Source organism: Panulirus ornatus, chromosome 40 (genome assembly GCF_036320965.1).
Source record: "Panulirus ornatus isolate Po-2019 chromosome 40, ASM3632096v1, whole genome shotgun sequence".
Taxonomy (NCBI): domain Eukaryota; kingdom Metazoa; phylum Arthropoda; class Malacostraca; order Decapoda; family Palinuridae; genus Panulirus; species Panulirus ornatus.
The window spans coordinates 14,470,744-14,488,747 of record NC_092263.1 but is presented as its reverse complement, the minus strand read 5'-3'; the positions used below and the strand labels follow the sequence as shown (position 1 = coordinate 14,488,747).

The 18,004-nt window shown below is 44.9% G+C and overlaps 1 protein-coding gene across 4 annotated transcripts in view; it reads left to right on the top strand.

The window, feature by feature from the left end:
* Nucleotides 1-17,593, top strand: part of LOC139761445 (uncharacterized) — an 18,416-nt gene extending 823 nt beyond the window's left edge. For 2 of the 4 annotated variants that reach the window (XM_071685664.1, XM_071685665.1), the window contains exons 2-5: nucleotides 12,026-13,366; nucleotides 14,678-14,773; nucleotides 15,274-15,512; nucleotides 16,020-17,593. In XM_071685664.1, the coding sequence (XP_071541765.1) occupies nucleotides 12,031-13,366; nucleotides 14,678-14,773; nucleotides 15,274-15,512; nucleotides 16,020-16,121 (1,773 nt within the window). In that variant the 5' untranslated portion in view covers nucleotides 12,026-12,030 and the 3' untranslated portion in view covers nucleotides 16,122-17,593. Of the gene's footprint in view, nucleotides 1-7,324; nucleotides 7,494-12,025; nucleotides 13,367-14,677; nucleotides 14,774-15,273; nucleotides 15,513-16,019 lie in introns of all 4 variants that reach the window. The other 2 variants (XM_071685666.1, XM_071685663.1) reach the window with 2 other exon arrangements.
* The last annotated feature ends 411 nt before the right edge of the window (nucleotides 17,594-18,004 follow it).

Sequence of the window (18,004 nt, the reverse complement as noted above, 5' to 3'; positions counted from 1 at the left end):
AAATAAAGAAAATTGGCGATAGAAAAATGCATGTTATAATTCAGGGAATTCTGAGAGAAACAAAAATATAAGGCGTTTTTAAAATTAGAGTACGATAATGACAGGTTTCTGTACTTCAGTTATGATTAAATATTCTATAATGCTTCCTTGGGACTGGATGGTTTATAGCTGTGTTTGTATGTCTGTCTACTTGTCTCTGCGAATGCACGGCCTAAGTGTCTGTCCGTTTGTCTGTGAATGCAAGGCCTTATCTTTTTTTTTTTTCTACCAGCCATGAGAGGAGGATGAACACCTGGGTTGGGTGTAGGCCGACTGCCATTCCCAAGATCGGAACCCATGAGGGTCAGACCTCAGACTGCCCCGTGCTGGTTCATATAGTGTGTTGGTTGATTATTCTGTACTTCTACGGTATAATTTATTATCTTTATCTTCGACAAGAAATAAATCACGTTAGAATCAGCAGGGATGACTTCAGTCAAAAGTTATGAACGGCTGAATATAGTGTTCGTCCTATTGCTATTGCAATATGTGTTCGATCTGTAGTAGTATTTAGTAAATGTATGGGGAGAGAATATTGCCAGATGTTTGGCTAGGTTCATGCCCGAGGCGTCTGAGAGAGAGAGAGAGAGAGAGAGAGAGAGAGAGAGAGAGAGAGAGAGAGAGAGAGAGAGAGAGAGACTCACATCATTGCACCTGTCACCCATAGATTTCAAGCAAGAAGCTGATATTCTTGAGCAGTTATCTTCCATCGCTCAGTAGAGATACGAGGTGTCAACAAACCTATTTCAAAAAAAACCCGTTCGCTGATAAAAAGAAGCCACCACGGCGTGAACCATCGACCCTACCGGGATGCGAACCCATGAACACAACATGTCCCTCAGAAAGGAGTTCCGTGGTGGAGTGGCACTTACACACACACACACACACACAGGGGAACGCTTGCTCTTCGCGTCAATGTCTGGCAACAATATTGCACGCTTGAAACATTACTAAACCTGAACCAAGACAAACATTGGAGTTTATATTTAGAAAAGGAAGTGTTGCTTATGCATGTGTCAAGCAAAAGGCAAGACGGTATATATATATATATATATATATATATATATATATATATATATATATATATATATATATATATATGTATATGTATATATATATGTATGTACATGTGTTGATTAATTAGATACAGGGGGATAGATCTTTGGTGCTCTGCCAGGGGCTACGTGACAGAAAACACCTTGCTGACACATCTGTAGCTGGGCCTTCGGCACTGTAAGTACGAGAAGCCAAGTGTACAGACCCCTTGCCCTAGTGCAGAGGTCTGAGTGGCACGGAGATTCCACCTCTCGTACCTTCAGATACAACGTTCTCGTCTGCATTCACACAGACGTTGAGGCTCCAACCATTTCCCTCTGTTTAGTTTGTATTATTGTCTATATTTTGTGTGTGTGTGTGTGTGTGTGTGTGTGTGTGTGTGTGTGTGTGTGTGTGTGTGTGTGTGTGTCTGCTCCCCTGTGGTGACGAAGCTGAGAGCTGGTTGTAAATATGATTTACAATGTAAACACAGAAGGTCTGACAGTGTTTAAACCTTATAAAACTTAGTAGCGTCACTTTGGTGTAAGTCTAAGAGCTCAGAATTTTTCGTTGCTTGATTTCGAAGATGTTTTTTTTACAGCCTGTGAGTTACAGGCGAGGAGGAGGAGAAGGGTAGAGTTACAGTAGCATTATTATGTATCACTAGACGAATGTCAGTTTGCATTGGGAGCCTTGCGAAGAACAGACAGGTCTAAGGTCCCCATCAGGTCCCATGGATTCTACAAGACCAAACGTCTTAAGTCAATCTTTTGTGACGAGATCTTTAAGCGAGACATTTATACAGGATATTCTCATAATTGATCTCATTTATCTAGAAATAAAGAAAGGACAAGAACTGGTAAAATCTAGAAACAAAAAAGATAACTATATGTTTTTTTTTAACTTACGAAAATGTAATTTCAAAGAGACGGATGTAAGACTGTCCAAAATGTGAGGTAAGGTCTGTACGTCTGGTATGAACTGAGAAGTATTGTGGTAAGGTACTTCAGTTGTACAGTCTCGTTACAGTATTTGAGATGGATTTTGTTGTGTGAGCAACGCTGAGCGTGCTTCTCCTGGGCGAGCATGCAAACCAGCTGAGAGAGGCGAGTATTTTTAAGTCTTTGTTGCTACAGCTTCAGCCTGTAAAATCATCCCAGAGTGACTTCATTTCCTTACAGTCAAGCAGGAAAAAAATATGGATGCTATTTATTCAAGGTTTCTTGTGAAGGGGGAATGATATATGAGTCAATGAGAATTTACATATAGATGATTATCAAGTTGTTCTATCTCTTCCATGGCACAGAAGCAGCATTGGTTTGTAAAACGAGACGTGGTTTTGTACGGTGAGAGAAGTTCCTAACTCCAGAGGAGGGCAAGTAGAAATCTTCACACCAAAATATAGTTTAAAGCTGAACGAATTTTAATGTTGAATTAGATATGAGTTTAGAATTACGAGAATTCTGAAGTAGGAATGTATCGAATGATATATATGTAAGTCAATCTTCCACGTAACTAGTGAGGGTGTTTAACACGATCTCATCTCGTTAACGGCGAAGGAGGAAGATAGCGAGAGCAAGAAAGAGGGAGAGACGAGGGTGGGGAAAGGAACAAGGCAATATATATAAAAGAGATGAGTATTTAAACCGGCAGTAGGAAGTGGAGTGTCTGTGTTTGCCTGCTTGCTATGCGCCAAAGCATTTAGCACCGTGTGTTGAGCGTCACGTACGCGACAAGTAAACCTTAAAACTCGGTGTTTGCCTCGCCTGCAGACGTGCTCCCGAACGACCCCCAACCAGACCAGTGATTCATATCGTTGTGGCTTTTAATTTCGTAAACAGAGGAGTTCCCTCATTGCCTCAGTGGCTAGTCCTTGTTTCCATGCAAAGTAGAATCGATCGACGTGTTTCCTTAGCGTCTTAAGTGATTGAGCTCCAGTCGTGTAACGTACGGCAGTATTGTGACTACTACAAACTGTTCCAGGATTTCCTTATGTAAATATAACGATCGTTGGGTTGTTAAAGATATGTAGAGGGAGGCAGTCTTCCTGGTGGATACTCGATGGTGGGGGATGGCGTCTCTTGACGACAAACCATTTTACCTTGTTCGAGTTGAGGTTTTCATAGGTTCTCCTGGGATACAACAAGGTGTGTGTATATATATATATATATATATATATATATATATATATATATATATATATATATATATAAAACACCTATAGAAAATAGGATGCAATTATGGCCAAGCATTTTCACTATACATACACTAGAAAACGCAACGATACATGTACATTCGCGTTGACCATAATTACCCAGAAAAATAATAGAAAATACCTGCTTACTTCATCCATCGACCAGAGTAGGTTTAGACCACAATTTTTTCCTCTGTCTGTGGGTATAAATGCTACTGAGGTTGTCTTGTTTATATCTCAAGGGGAGAGAACGGGGGAGAAAGAATGGTACCCTCATATATGTTTTCTGTGTGTCCAAGGTGTCGCCAGGAGAGAGAGAGAGAGAGAGAGAGAGAGAGAGAGAGAGAGAGAGAGAGAGAGAGAGAGAGAGAACCCCCCCCCGCCCTTTCCATCATGTATGATATTTCTGCAAGAAAAAACAGAAGAAGGAGGAAAACGAAGTATTTTCCCACCTCGAACGTCCAGTCCCTTACGTTGCTGCTTTGTGAAGACGAAAAACAAACACGTATTAAGAGAGAGAGAAAGAGAAAGATATATATATATATATATATATATATATATATATATATATATATATATATATATATATATATATATATATATATATATATATATATAGTTGGTGTGGTGTAGGCGACTGGCAAGACCGGAGGAGAATCATTTATATCTTGTAACACCAAGGTCAACCCTTACTCAACACCTTTATAAGGAATCATCTGTCGTCATTAAGAGATCACAGTGAATCATAGAGAGCATCAAGGTCCCTCGAAAGCCTACTCCCGTGTGTGAGACTCAGTTTGAAAATCGCTCCGAAAGCCATGGAATGAATGGAGAGGTTATAGACACTTAGATGCTTGTCTTCATTAAGGGGATCTTCAAGATCAAGAGAGACTTAACTCCCTTTGGCGCCAACACGTCATTACTAGTCATAAGAGCCTCGTGCATGACCAACTATATAGCTTCTAATCCTGTCTCCACCCGACTTCATAAAGTTTGCGTTGTAAATAAACACCTTTTGCCTGGCTCACACGACGTGCAAGATATCTTTTGATATATATATATATATATATATATATATATATATATATATATATATATATATATATATGTCCGTAGAACGCACCTCAGTAAGGCACTCACCTGTACCATGCCACTCACACCAGCCACTTACCCTCGCCATTGCTCCTGCCACTTAACTTGTCACTAGTGTCTTATCCCGGCATCTCTCTCTCTCTCTCTCTCTCTCTCTCTCTCTCTCTCTCTCTCTCTCTCTCTCTCTCTCTCTCTCTCTCTCTCTCTCTCGTGTTTTATGTAAGAGATCGAGAGGAAGGGATGCTGGATGTCTCACCAAAGCAGTTGTAGTGAAGGAAATGGTAGTTTTAGTGTCCATTAAGTTCTCTACGGTATGTGGTGACACACACACACACACACACACACACACACACACACACACACACACACACACACACTCACTCTACTCCCCCGAAACATTTTCAACATTCTACACCGATCCTCCACGGTCAGTAAGGCCGACTCACACCTTCACAGTCAGGACAACACTCGGTCTTACGTGTGAACCCGCCCTCGGCACAGCAACAACAACAACAAGAACAACAACAACAGCGCGTCACACAGCCTCCACATCAGACAGGGGGTCAGGCCATGACCCTCCCCAGGCCACAGGAGGTCACACCAAGGCCCCGTGTGCTCGTCCTCCCCTTTATAAAGTCCTACAATTGCTTCTACTCATGGTTTGTACCTTACCCTGACCCAACCTTTGTGAGGGGAAAAGATCCTGACATCACGCTAACACGTCCTTGTGCCTACCTCAACCTCACACGGACCATCAGATGCAAGGAGCTTCATTGCCAACTTTAGCTCGTCTGTTGCTTGGTATATTCTTATGAGTCTCTTCTCAGAATGTCTGCGTCTGTGTGTGTGTGTATATATACATCACTTGACTATCACCGCCTTTGAAATGTACCGGTACCATACTGTAGCCTCTTGTATAGTTACAGAGTCAGATTCCTTCGTAGACAATCCAGGAACACAGACAAGATCCATCCAATTCCATCTCTCTTGACTGCAACGGAGTTCATACGCTTATACAAAGTCCCTAAACCCATAGGAGTTAGAGACAAGGGTTTGGATGTTGTGGTGGTTATAGAGGGAAGTAATCGTGTGTGTGGTGTGTGTGTGTGTGTGTGTGTGTGTGTGTACTAACAACTCGACCGTTGTGTACACATCTTTTTAAGCTTCGTAATATGAGTAGTAGAGACAGGAATGTTGATTGTCAGGTAGCCAAGACGTAATGCACAGCACTTCAGGTTTGTCACAGCTTGGTTAGGTCTATTTGTAGATGACATATTGGCAGTGACGCTATTACCCCCGCCCCCCCTACCGGCGTTCCAATCTCCTCTCCAATCCCCAGCCAATCCTCAGGCGTTCGGGTCATCCAATCCCCAAAAAGGAGATCAAAACAGACTTGAGTCAGCTCCGCGTCCGTACCTGTGCAGGTCCATCATCAACCCTAGCTAGTCGTTGTCCACCCTTAGAAGCAAATCTCTATCACTTCTTCAACCATTTCCCCAGCAAGACATCAACCACTCGTCAAGTAGTTATTGTCCCAATCTCTTACGTGTCCCAAGGGTAGTTTGCAATTACTCCTGAACCAGTGGTAAACTAGTTTAGTGGGAGACTTTACATAGGTCTGGATTCGAATGAGTAAAAGGCTTCGTTCTCACTCCCAGTTAGACATCCCTGTTCATCCACTGAGGTAAACTACCTTGTTTGTTGTTAACGAGGGGAATGATCCTCATCCTCTCAACGATGGTATTCCTCGTCTTGACGAAGTCTCTCTCTCTCTCTCTCTCTCTCTCTCTCTCTCTCTCTCTCTCTCTCTCTCTCTCTCTCTCTCTCTCTCTCTCTCTCTCTCTCTCTCTCTCTCTCTCTCTTTTCTCAGCCCCTTCAACGCAGCTCGTGGCTAAAGGGGACACTCGCACTGTAAACAAATCGTCATTTATGTAAACCCTTAAAAGCTTTTCACTACAATGTGTGAAGTGTCTTAATGTAAAATCTAAAACAGTTTTAATTGAAAGTCTTTTAAGAAAAAAGACTGCAGGAACGCGTGTTAACACCTTGGGTAAAAGGTGGGTCTGGGGACTGTATTTTAAGAGAAGGATCAGGGTACTGTATTTTAGTGTATGTTAAGGATACTGTATTTTTGGGGAGATGTGGACCGGGATATTGTATTCTGCGGGGATGCGGACGAAGGTACTGTATTCTAAAGGGGAAGCGAACGAGGAAGAAGAAGATGGAGAGAGAGAGAGAGAGAGAGAGAGAGAGAGAGAGAGAGAGAGAGAGAGAGAGAGAGGTGGTTTGCAGAGATTTAGCACAGTGTAAATTGCTTTGAAATGCTTCGCTATCATGCATGAGGCACGCCAGTCGTACAACCTTCCATCAAAAGCCAAGTTGATCCATGCCAAGTATGGGGTCGAGGGGGATGGCTGGGTTATGGTTATGATGCATAGACGGTGCCCAGCAGTGGGTTGTGGGTCCGCTGAAGACTTGAAGTCCCTGAGTGGAAGGACTAGATGTGCCAGCTGCCCACTAGGTTGTGAGGTGGGGGGGTTGTAAGGCCTTCCACCTTCGTTAGTCCTGAGGTACGTTTGGTTTCGTTAACCAATATGGCATCTGAGAGACACTGGACACACTGTAGTGCAAAAATTTTGTTTTTTTTCTTTTCATTGGGGAACTGAAGAACGCTGGAAGCTATCTTTGATAAGGTCCATGTAAATATACATGTATATACATGTATATATGTATATACAGATTATATCTGTATATGTAAATCACGGTTAGACAGTTACTTTAAAGATATTAATCATCAATGAATAAGTCTGGTTTTTTTGCTTTTTTCCGAACAGTTTTGTAATTAACCTTTGTCACACAGAGCATCCAGTAACTGTCGTCTGATCAGGTGTTTTACGTTCATTCTTTCCTATAAATGACTCATGTTACTACTCTCTTTCTGTATTATATTGTATTCCATCTCAGGTATCTTCGTGCCATGGTGATGGTTTGGGAGGAACCTTCTGCTGTACTACCCTGTCTCCATCTATAGTGGTGGTTGAGAAGGAGCCTTCTGCTGTACTGTCCTGTCTCCATCTATAGTGGTGGTTGAGAAGGAGCCTTCTGCTGTACTGTCCTGTCTCCATCTATAGTGGTGGGTCGAGAGGAGCCCTCTGCATTATTATATTGCTTCCATCTATAGTGGTGGGTGGGAAGGAGTCATTTGCTATACTATCTTGTCTCCATCTATGGTGGTGGGTGGGGGGGAGCCTTCTGCTGTACTATCTTGTCTCCATCTATAGTGGTGGGTGGGAAGAGGCCTTCTGCTTTACTATCCTATCTCCATCTATGGTGGTGGGTAGGGAAGGACCCTTCTGCTGTATTGCCTTGTCTCCATCTATGGTGGTGGGTAGGGAAGGAGCCTTCTGCTGTATTGCCTTGTCTCCATCTATGGTGGTGGGTGGGGAGGAGCCTTCTCCTTCATTGCCCTGTCTCCATCTATATAAAATTAAGAACGTTTCTCCGGCTTTCCCATGTACTTCCATCCTTTCCACCCTTCCCACACCAAGCCTGGTAGTGACACCCCTCTCGTCCCTAGTTCATGTCACCTGCCAACCACTCCTTCCTTATGCCAAGTGTCCCAAAGCCATCACCCCACTCCCCCCCCCCCCCCCCAGCTGCCACATGACCGCATGACGTCATACATCCCCCCCCCTCCTGAACCCCTCTTGTACCGTCTACCGTCTTCTTCATACACTCAGGTGCTTAGATGAAACCTACCGTTAGCTAACGGCCATACACTCTAGTGTCTGTATACAGCGCACCGTCGTAGCCATACACCCTAGCGTCTGTATACAGCGTACCGTCGAAGCCATACACCCTAGTGTCTGTATACAGCGTACCGTCGTAGCCATACACCCTAGCGTCTGTATACAACTTACCGTCGAAGCCATACACCCTAGTGTCTGTATACAACGTATCGTCGAAGCCATACACCCTAGTGTCTGTATACAACGTATCGTCGTAGCCATACACCCTAGCGTCTGTATACAGCGTACCGTCGAAGCCATACACCCTAGTGTCTGTATACAGCGTATCGTCGTAGCCATACACACTAGTGTCTGTATCCAGCATACCGTCGAAGCCATACACCCTAGCGTCTGTATACAGCGTAACGTCGAAGCCATACACCCTAGTGTCTGTATACAGCGTACCGTCGGGACTTAAGGCACAAAAACCTAGTTTCATTGTACCTGTACCTTGTAATGGGAGTGGGCATCATCACCTGCTCTGGCTGGCTGCCATGATTCAAGTACCTTCGAAGTGTGAGTATCTGTCTTGGTGGTGTGTGTGAGGACCAACTTGTCAGACGCTGCCAAGACCGGCAGAATACGAGCTAAGATTACCCTCCATAAATAACAACATAACAAAAGATCAGTCGGTATATATATATATATATATATATATATATATATATATATATATATATATATATATATATATATATATATGGAGAGGGACGGACAAATAAGGACCGAGAACCCAATAGCTTCTTTCTGTTCAAGGAAAGAAAGATAGGGATTATAACGGTCCATCCTCGTGTGGATGGTGTCCACACACAAGCTATGGGAAGCAGCAGAACTCCAGGGCCTGATGACGAGACACCTCTCGAGAGCAGTGGCAATCTACAAGGGGGGAAAAGGTGTGAATTCATTTTCCTGTGACAGTTAATTACGGAAGGAAGTGATAGTAATTTATATGTGTCGACATTAATCCAAATTCGCGCACAGGGTGAGTAAGATAAACAATTTTTTTTTTCGAATTCAGTGGAACACCTCAAAGTGGGACACACAGGCACTGAGGAATGAGCCATGGACGGAGTGGTGGATGTCTGGGTAGAGGAAAAGAGATGAAGGAACCACAATGATGACCATAGCCATATCCCATAAATACCTTTGAGGTGGATAAGAATGAGATTTCCTTGAAATGATGATTAGGGGGGAGGGGGAGCTGGGGGTGGGGGGGGGGAGATAGACGTCCATAACGGAACAATAAGGAACTCGTAAATGACCAATAAGGAAGGATGATTTGGACACGATATATGATATGAATGGAACGAACCGCAGGGGGAAGGGGGAAGAAGATATGCAGCTGATAAGAATAATGCAACTCAAAACAAAAAGAAATAGAGATGTTGATGGATTTTTTTTGAGAGTTAGGCACCAAGATGGTAAATTCATCTCGCAAATCAGATTTCGAAAATAGGATCCGACATCTTATAATGCGCTACGTGGGACTGCTGAGTAAGCATGGTTGATGAAATGGAAAAATAAAAAAACAGCAAAGAAGTAACACAATGATCAGTAATATCACATGGTAGGAAGCTACATGACCAAATTACGGTTCATGGAAAGAGCAGGAAGCCCTGTGTGTGTGTGTGTGTTGCTGTTGTCAAGCGAAACACGACTAGAAAACATTTGTTTTTCTTTTATTGTTCCCATCTTTTCTGAGAGCCATTGAGTGTGTCTCATTACACTGGTGTCTCCATGTGACAAGTCTGTGTGGCCATCATGTCCTTCTGATTGTCACAGTGGCATTTAAACGACGAATATTCTAAATGCTAATCATAGACAGCCTTAGCTCAGCTCATCCGTTTGCCCCAGAGTAAACACACTATAAACAAGTTCTACACCTCCACCTTGTGTGTGTGTGTGTGTGTGTGTGTGTGTGTGTGTTGAGGTGAGGGCGAGCAGCACCTGTGGCGAAGCATCTAGATCTGGATGCTTCTGTCCTCTTGCCCGTCAGACTACTACGCAGGAGAGAGAGAGAGAGAGAGAGAGAGAGAGAGAGAGAGAGAGAGAGAGAGAGAGAGAGAGAGAGAGCAGAGACTGCGCCAGCCAGCCAGGGACGACCTTGGCCAAGAGACTGGTCGCTCAACCATCTTTTTTACGTTTTGTTTACTTCCCTCCGCCGTTACCTGAGGCGAGGATTCGCCTCACTTCACATACCATCAGTCTCTCTCTCTCTCTTTCGTTGATAATTAGTACCCTCCCTCCCCCTCAGACTGTCCTTAGGAAGAAAAGAAACCTTCATTTACCATTGTATACAACTATCTTCATCTCTCGTCCTTTGCTAAAAAAGAATATGTTTGTTTCTTTTGCTCTGTGTGTGTGTGACTCTGTCTGCACGAATGGGTCAGCCAGGTGGGATTAAACCACGAGAGACAGAGGCGTGAGTCACTCAGGGCAAGCCGCGACACCAGAGGGTCTCGTCCAATCACAGCAGTTCCCTGGGGCATTTTTAGCCGCCCACGTGACCGCCGGCTCGACCAATGAGAGCAACGCACCTGGTTGAAGCCAGTTCGGGGGGTACGTAGGCCAGGGGATGACGAGGGTACGATGTACCTGTGCAAGACCCCAGTCGAGGAAGGTATGGAATGGTGAGACGGTACAGTGTACCTGTGGAGGGCTAGTTCGAGGTAGGTACATGGTACAGTGTACCTGTGGAGGGCTAGTTCGAGGTAGGTACATGGTACAGTGTACCTGTGGAGGGCTAGTTCGAGGTAGGTACATGGTACAGTGTACCTGTGGAGGGCTAGTTCGAGGTGGGTACATGGTACAGTGTACCTATGGAAGGGTACGTCGAGGAGGTACAGTATACCTTTACGAGGCCAGGTCCAGGAGCGAGAAGGTACAGTGTACCTGGGCAGGTCAGCAGGTACGCCTGATGAGGCAGTACGTTGCAGGTCAGGAGGTACAGCAGATGAGGAAGTGCACTGTAGTAACACCGCCACAACCTGGCGAACCATTCCCAACATACCAGTCGCTGTTTCCTGGCCTCCCAGCGTCCAGCCACAGACCGCTGCTTCTCGTTTTAGCTACCTGAGCTGCGGAGGAGGAGGAGGGAGGACCTGCGCGTGCGCGTGTACCTGTGTTTGATCAGGTGCTGTAAGGGCAAGTGCGTTAAGTCATGTGCCCCAAGGATGAGTTGTCTGGGGGATTTCGAACTCACCCCTACCCAAACACTTCCATCTGAAACCATTAGAAATAGAACAAAAGAATATTCTAACATTCATCTTTTTTTTCATATGTCTTTTGACACTATCGTCAACACCAGATTTCTTCTGGTCAATATATTTCCACGAGTAATTACCAATCTTTAGTTACTTATTTGTACTCTTAAGGGAAAGGTTTTCGTGATTAAGAGAGGTGGACATAAGGAGAGAAGCATGTTTTAATATTAGGCTGCTGTGCGATCAGAAATTCTTGTGTGTGTGGGTGTGTGTGTGTGTGTGTGTGTGTGTGTGTGTGTTCAAGCACACGTGTTCGTGCTTTGCTGCGATGTGTTGATAGGTACATACATCTGCAGTGTGTTTATGTGTGCGTATTCATTGATTTGTATCTCTACGAGTTGCATCTATTAGACAATATTATATTTCATGTTACCTTCCCTTCGCAAGGCCTTCATAAGTCGTTCTCATCCTAAACACTGAAGCTGTTGTAATTTACCATCGTTACGTAGTTGTATGAGCCAGAGAGAGCGTAGCCTTGTACTAGAACGTATTAGTGTAGTACAGAATACCTAGAAAGGTAGTACATCTTAGATGTACTCTCTCAGATGTACGGTAAGCCTTCCTCACCTCGGCAGAGGTTATGGGTTGTAACCAGGTTATATTTTGTGATGCAGGAGCGATGGATGCAGAAGTCCAGAAGCGGCTGGCGGCGCTGGAGTCTTACCTGGAATCTCTGGCGCCCACAAACCTCTCCTGGAACCAACATGTCGTCACCCACGACCCACAGGAAAAGCCTAAACACGCGGGCACCTTCACAGGTCGCCTCCATCAGGAGTACAGTCCTACCAAGAGAGCAGAGGTCCTACGATCTGACGAAGTAGATGAATCCTCCTTTCCCCGGGCTCCTACCGGAGCAGCGTCAGGAGCGCCAGTGAGGATCATGTGGAGCCTTGAATACGGGCGTTACCTGGTGGCCTCCCGAAGCATCACTGCTGGGGAGGTCGTATTCAGAGAGACGCCACTAGTAGTGGCCCCCAAACCTGACGCAGGACCCACCTGCTTGGTATGTCTAAGGGCGCTGCAGGGGGCGTGGGTCGAGTGTGAGGGCTGTGGTGCTCCTCTGTGCTCCTCCTGCGCGGACGACTGCGGACATGGGGGTGAGGAGTGTGAACTCCTGGTCGGCCTCGGGCTAAAACAAGACCCCAGAAATATTAAGTTGATCAGGAAGTTGAATGCACTTCTGACGCCGTTGAGAACGATGATGTTGATGCAGGACTCGCCTGACGTGAGGTCTGTCGTGGCAGCACTTCAGAGCAACGTGGAGAAACGACGGAGGTTGCCCATCGGTCGTTACGTGGAGGAACACGTCGTCGAGTCACTGCAGCGTCGCCTGGGCCTCGGTGTGTCGTCTGTCGTGGTGCATCACCTGTGTGGGGTGTTCGACACCAACGCCTTCGTCGTCAGCCTCGGTAAGGACAGGATGGGGCGAGCCCTCTTCCCTCTGGGGGCCATTATGAACCATTCCTGCGTACCGAACACACAGCACTGGTACAAGGAAGGCGTCCTGACGGTACGGGCGGTGACAGACATCCCAGAGGGCGCGCCCATCACCAACACCTACACGCCCACGCTATGGGGCACCCATGCCAGGGCGGCTCACCTGGCAGCCTCCAAACTCTTCACCTGCCGGTGTGAGCGGTGCCTTGACCCTATCGAGCTGGGGTCTCACATTAGCTCCGTCTCGTGCAGGAGTTGCCAAGATGGCCTCCTCGTCCCTCCCTCTGACCCTCGCCGTGGCTGGGAGTGCCACGCCTGCGGCGCCAGTGCCTCTGGGGATTCAGTGGAAGCCATGGTCCGAGCTGCGGGGGCTGCCGTCAGTCGCATCTCTCCGCAGGATGCCGCAGCCATCAGTTCTACCCTGGGTCACTTCAGTCGCGTCTTGGGCCGCACTCACTACATCACCGTCGAGCTGAAATACGCCCTGATTCATGCGCTCATGACGCCATCATTGAAAGGTAATTATCCTACAGCGTAATGTGCGTTGAGTCTAGTGTAGCAGTTAGGGGCAAGATATGATACACCAGCCTTCCGCCATGCTATCCTGTCTGTCTGCCATGCCATCCTGTCTGTCTGCCTTGCCATCCTGTCTGTCTGCCATGCCATCCTGTCTGTCTGCCATGCCATCCTGTCTGTCTGCCATGCCATCCTGTCTGTCTCCTTCTTTAGGATTATGAATTCAGGATGCTATTTCTGTCCTCCAGGTGGTGACCTCGTCATAAACCATGAGGTCTTCTGTTTACGGGCTTTCCCATGTACTGTCTTCCAGCTGGTGACCTCGTTATAAACCATGAGGTCTTCTGTTATCTGGCTTTCCCATGTACTGTCCTGCAGCTGGTGACCTCGTCATAAACCATGAGGTCTTCTGTTATCTGCCTTTCCCATGTACTGTCTTCCAGCTGGTGACCTCGTTATAAACCATGAGGTCTTCTGTTATCTGGCTTTCCCATGTACTGTCCTCCAGCAGGTGACCTCGTCATAAACCATGAGGTCTTCTGTTATCTGGCTTTCCCATGTACTGTCTTCCAGCTGGTGACCTCGTCATAAACCATGAGGTCTTCTGTTTTCGAGCTTTCCCATGTACTGTGTCCTCTAGAAGGTGGTCTTATTATAGACCCTCATGTCTTCTGCCAGCGATAGACAAAGAAAAAAAACTATGATGGCTTGACAGTCTGTCATTTCTTGTTCAGTTGTTGAAAGTTATTTCCTTCAAAAATACCACTATGCTCTGTTTTCTCTTAGGACAAACACTTTCCTGTGTAAATTTCCCATGGAAAAACTAAGTAAATATGTTAGCATAATGCTAAAACACCTGACAAGCAAAATTGGTCTTTTGCAGAAGACGTGGTATACCACTCTCTTGCCACTAATGCCTCAGCCATCCAGCTAAAGTATAAATGTTGGTTCGCATCAAAACGAATCATGACTAAAATACCCTAGATCATACTTAGTATAAAAGAGCCTACATCTGGGAGAATAAAATAGTCATTCTATAAACAGACGAAAGAATATCAGTCGGAAAGATTAGGTCCAGATTTCTATCTCTTAAAAAAAGAGAGTATATGCTAGAGTTCAACAATGGAAGGCTTGTCTTTCGGTAGTTCGGTCGTTAACCCTGGATAAGTGAAAACATATTACAGTCGTTTTGTGAGGAAACAGAACACATCTCATTGTGTCGTATACAATCACGAACCTTCTGTTCTAATGTTAGGGTTTGACCTCATCTCCCCAATCTGTGTCAGGTCTGACCTCGCCTCCCTGACCAACAGGTGTGAGCGACGCTGACCTCTGTAGGGTAGTTGACCTCTCCAAGGAACTCCTTCGCCTCGCAGCCATCATTGACCCGGGGCTTTCTCGGTTCAGAGGTGAGTGTCTCGTCTACCGAGAACATGGAGGATCTAAAGTGCCTTTTGGAAAACCTTGATAAAGAGCTAGTAGCCATGAGCAGTTCTGGGTGATTGATACTGACATAATTCCAAAAATACGTTGCCTATTTCATATCTTTAACATAGCTATCATAAACCCAGGGTATATATATATATATATATATATATATATATATATATATATATATATATATATATATATATATATATATATATATATATATATATATTTTCCTATGAGCCCACGGGGAAAATGAAACACAATAAGTTCCCAAGTGCACTTTCGTGTAATAATCACATCATCAGTAGAGACACAAGAGAGAAATATAAGTCAGTTGATACCTCGCTAACGCGAGAGAAAGCGACAAAGTATAATATATAAATAGAATGTATATATATATATATATATATATATATATATATATATATATATATATATATATATATATATATATATTACACCGTGGTGTGTTACACAGGTGTGGTGTTACTGGAACTGGGAAGAGCGTCTGCTGAGTCCTTAGAGCGTCGAACACCTCAATCTTCTCCTACTGCTGATCCTGATGGGGTCTCTACTGCTCCTGCTGCTGATACTGTTCCGGGCAACAACGGTGTTCCTGGCTCTGAAGCTGTTGTTGTTGATGATGATGATGATGATAAAGGAAGGAACACGAGCCTTCATCACAGCACGACACCAACTCCCTTCATCGAAGCCCAGGTGAACACTTTACCACAACTTGACCCACGTACGCAGGGCGACATCATACATACTCTCCTTTGCTGGGGGTTACTTAGAGACGGTCCTCTTGTTTACATAGGAATTCATTTATTTCAGTCATCCAAAAGGATTTTGTATACTTGCTGAAAGACGTCTACATAAAGCCTCCTTAGATCATTCGAAATGTTTCTCACAAAGGATTTTAATCTTTGTTTTCAACCTTGAGTAAACACGGCTCCCCTTGCATGTACCATTTGAAGTGAGACCATTAGATCCAGCAGAACCCCAGTCAGTTCGACATTACGATCCTTGAGCACGTCACTCCAACTCTCGGTTATGGTGATCTGGTTTGTGACCTGACCTTTAGGGATCGTTAAGAGTCAGTTTAAAGACCAAACCATCGTACCCTAGTGTCATACCATTGTACCCTAGTGTCATACCATCATACCCTAGTGTCGTATCATCGTGCTCAACTGGTTGAGACATTTATTTCTTTCTGTTTTTCAGGACCTGCTGAGCCTGGTGCAGGAATGTGAGAATATCCTTCAGTATGACAGGCGCCTTCCTGACGTCCTCGCCCTCAAGCAACAACTCCAAACCCTTCTGTAGAAGGCTATGGAAGTGATCAAGGTGTAGAGACACCTGTTGTAAAAAAAAAAAAAAGACTGTCTTCAAACCCCCATCTCCTCATGGTGGATTGTTTGTACAGGCCTTCCCCAGAGAAATGCCAGCAACCTAGCATTTACGGTGGGCCGTCTTGGGTCGAATCCCTCTTAGGTTCGAATCCTGGCTGCGACTGTCGGTCCACAATTCATCCAGGTGTTCTTCACTCATCCCCAAGGGATGGTCGATAACTTGAGTACCTGTTATATGTGGCACTAATGAGTCGGTTTTGATGAAAGCATTCAGTTGACTGCGACGTCTTCGCTAACGTACAAAAGAAATCTCTATAGCATCTTGTTCAAATGACCTTTGGAAGTATTCGCCAGAGGACTGGTGCGTTCGGTTTCATCGCACTGAACTCCTTCATGCGTCCTTAGAAGTGGACGACCTATATAAACACTGTTTTAGGCTGCTGTAAATAGTCCCCTGCAGTGGACAACTGACAAGATTCTCTGCAGTGGCTTGGTCATGAAGTCCACTGTGTTTCAAAGTCCCATCCAGGTGGGTGTTTGTGAAGATGGGCCACACTGGACCATCTCAGAGGCTCACTGTGATGGGCTGAGGGAGGAGGAAGAAACCAACCACGGTGAACCAAAGTAGATGTTCGAGACACTTGACTGCGACAGTGTACTGCTGCACCCCACGGCGCTACTCCGCTATCAAGGCCTTTGATTTTGTGGATACTTGCTGGGATTCGCTGCTTTTGTATACCACAAAGCTCCGTCGCAGTGGTCGTCTGTAGAATCACAATGCAGAGTTGACTGCTGCACGAATTCATCTCGGTGGACGGCTGCGTATGATCACTGAAGTATGGATGGAGAGACGCCTGTTTCGTGTGGAGGAAAGTTGAGGACAGCTTTGCTTCGTGAGTCCCCGGATGGAATAAATCTAGAGGACAAAGCCGTACAAAAATTGCTGTAAATTGCAGCTCTACAGAGCCCTTATACCCTCTACGATGCTGCAGCATCACGAAGATATCGAAGCTTCATCATCGGTACTGCTGTAAATAAACCACATTCCCTATTCGTTCTGGTGTTGCGTTCTTGATTTTGCTTTATGCTTCGTGTTTTGACGCGGACGGTATGGGTAAGACTGTGTCTCGGACGTGAAAGAGACTAACTGGTTGAAATAGACCGACACAGATAGAGACAGACACCAGTTAAGACTCGTAGCGGGATTGTTATGGGTCAGATGTTTATCATTCCTCTTTAAATCCCTACACGTTCCTCTTGACTGTCGTAATTGCTTACCCCTGCCCATTGCCGCAATCCCCCCACCCCCATGCGTCGCTATAACAGTACCTGTTTCAGTAACGCTTCGTTTAGAATTAAGACTAGGGTACTAGAACACTGACACGTACTTATATATCAAACTTCATCGTCAACTAACAACCTATTCTTGGTGTGACTCAAGAGGATGATAGATATATATATATATATATATATATATATATATATATATATATATATATATATATATATATATATATATATATATATATTCATTTTGCTTTGTCGCTGTCTCCCGCGTTTGCGAGGTAGCGCAAGGAAACAGACGAAAGAAATGGCCCAACCCACCCCCATACACATGTATATACATACACGTCCACACACGCAAATATACATACCTATACATCTCAATGTACACATATATATACACACAGACATATACATATATACACATGTACATAATTCATACTGTCTGCCTTTATTTATTCCCATCGCCACCTCGCCACACATGGAATAACATCCCCCTTCCCCCTCATGTGTGCGAGGTAGCGCTATATATATATATATATATATATATATATATATATATATATATATATA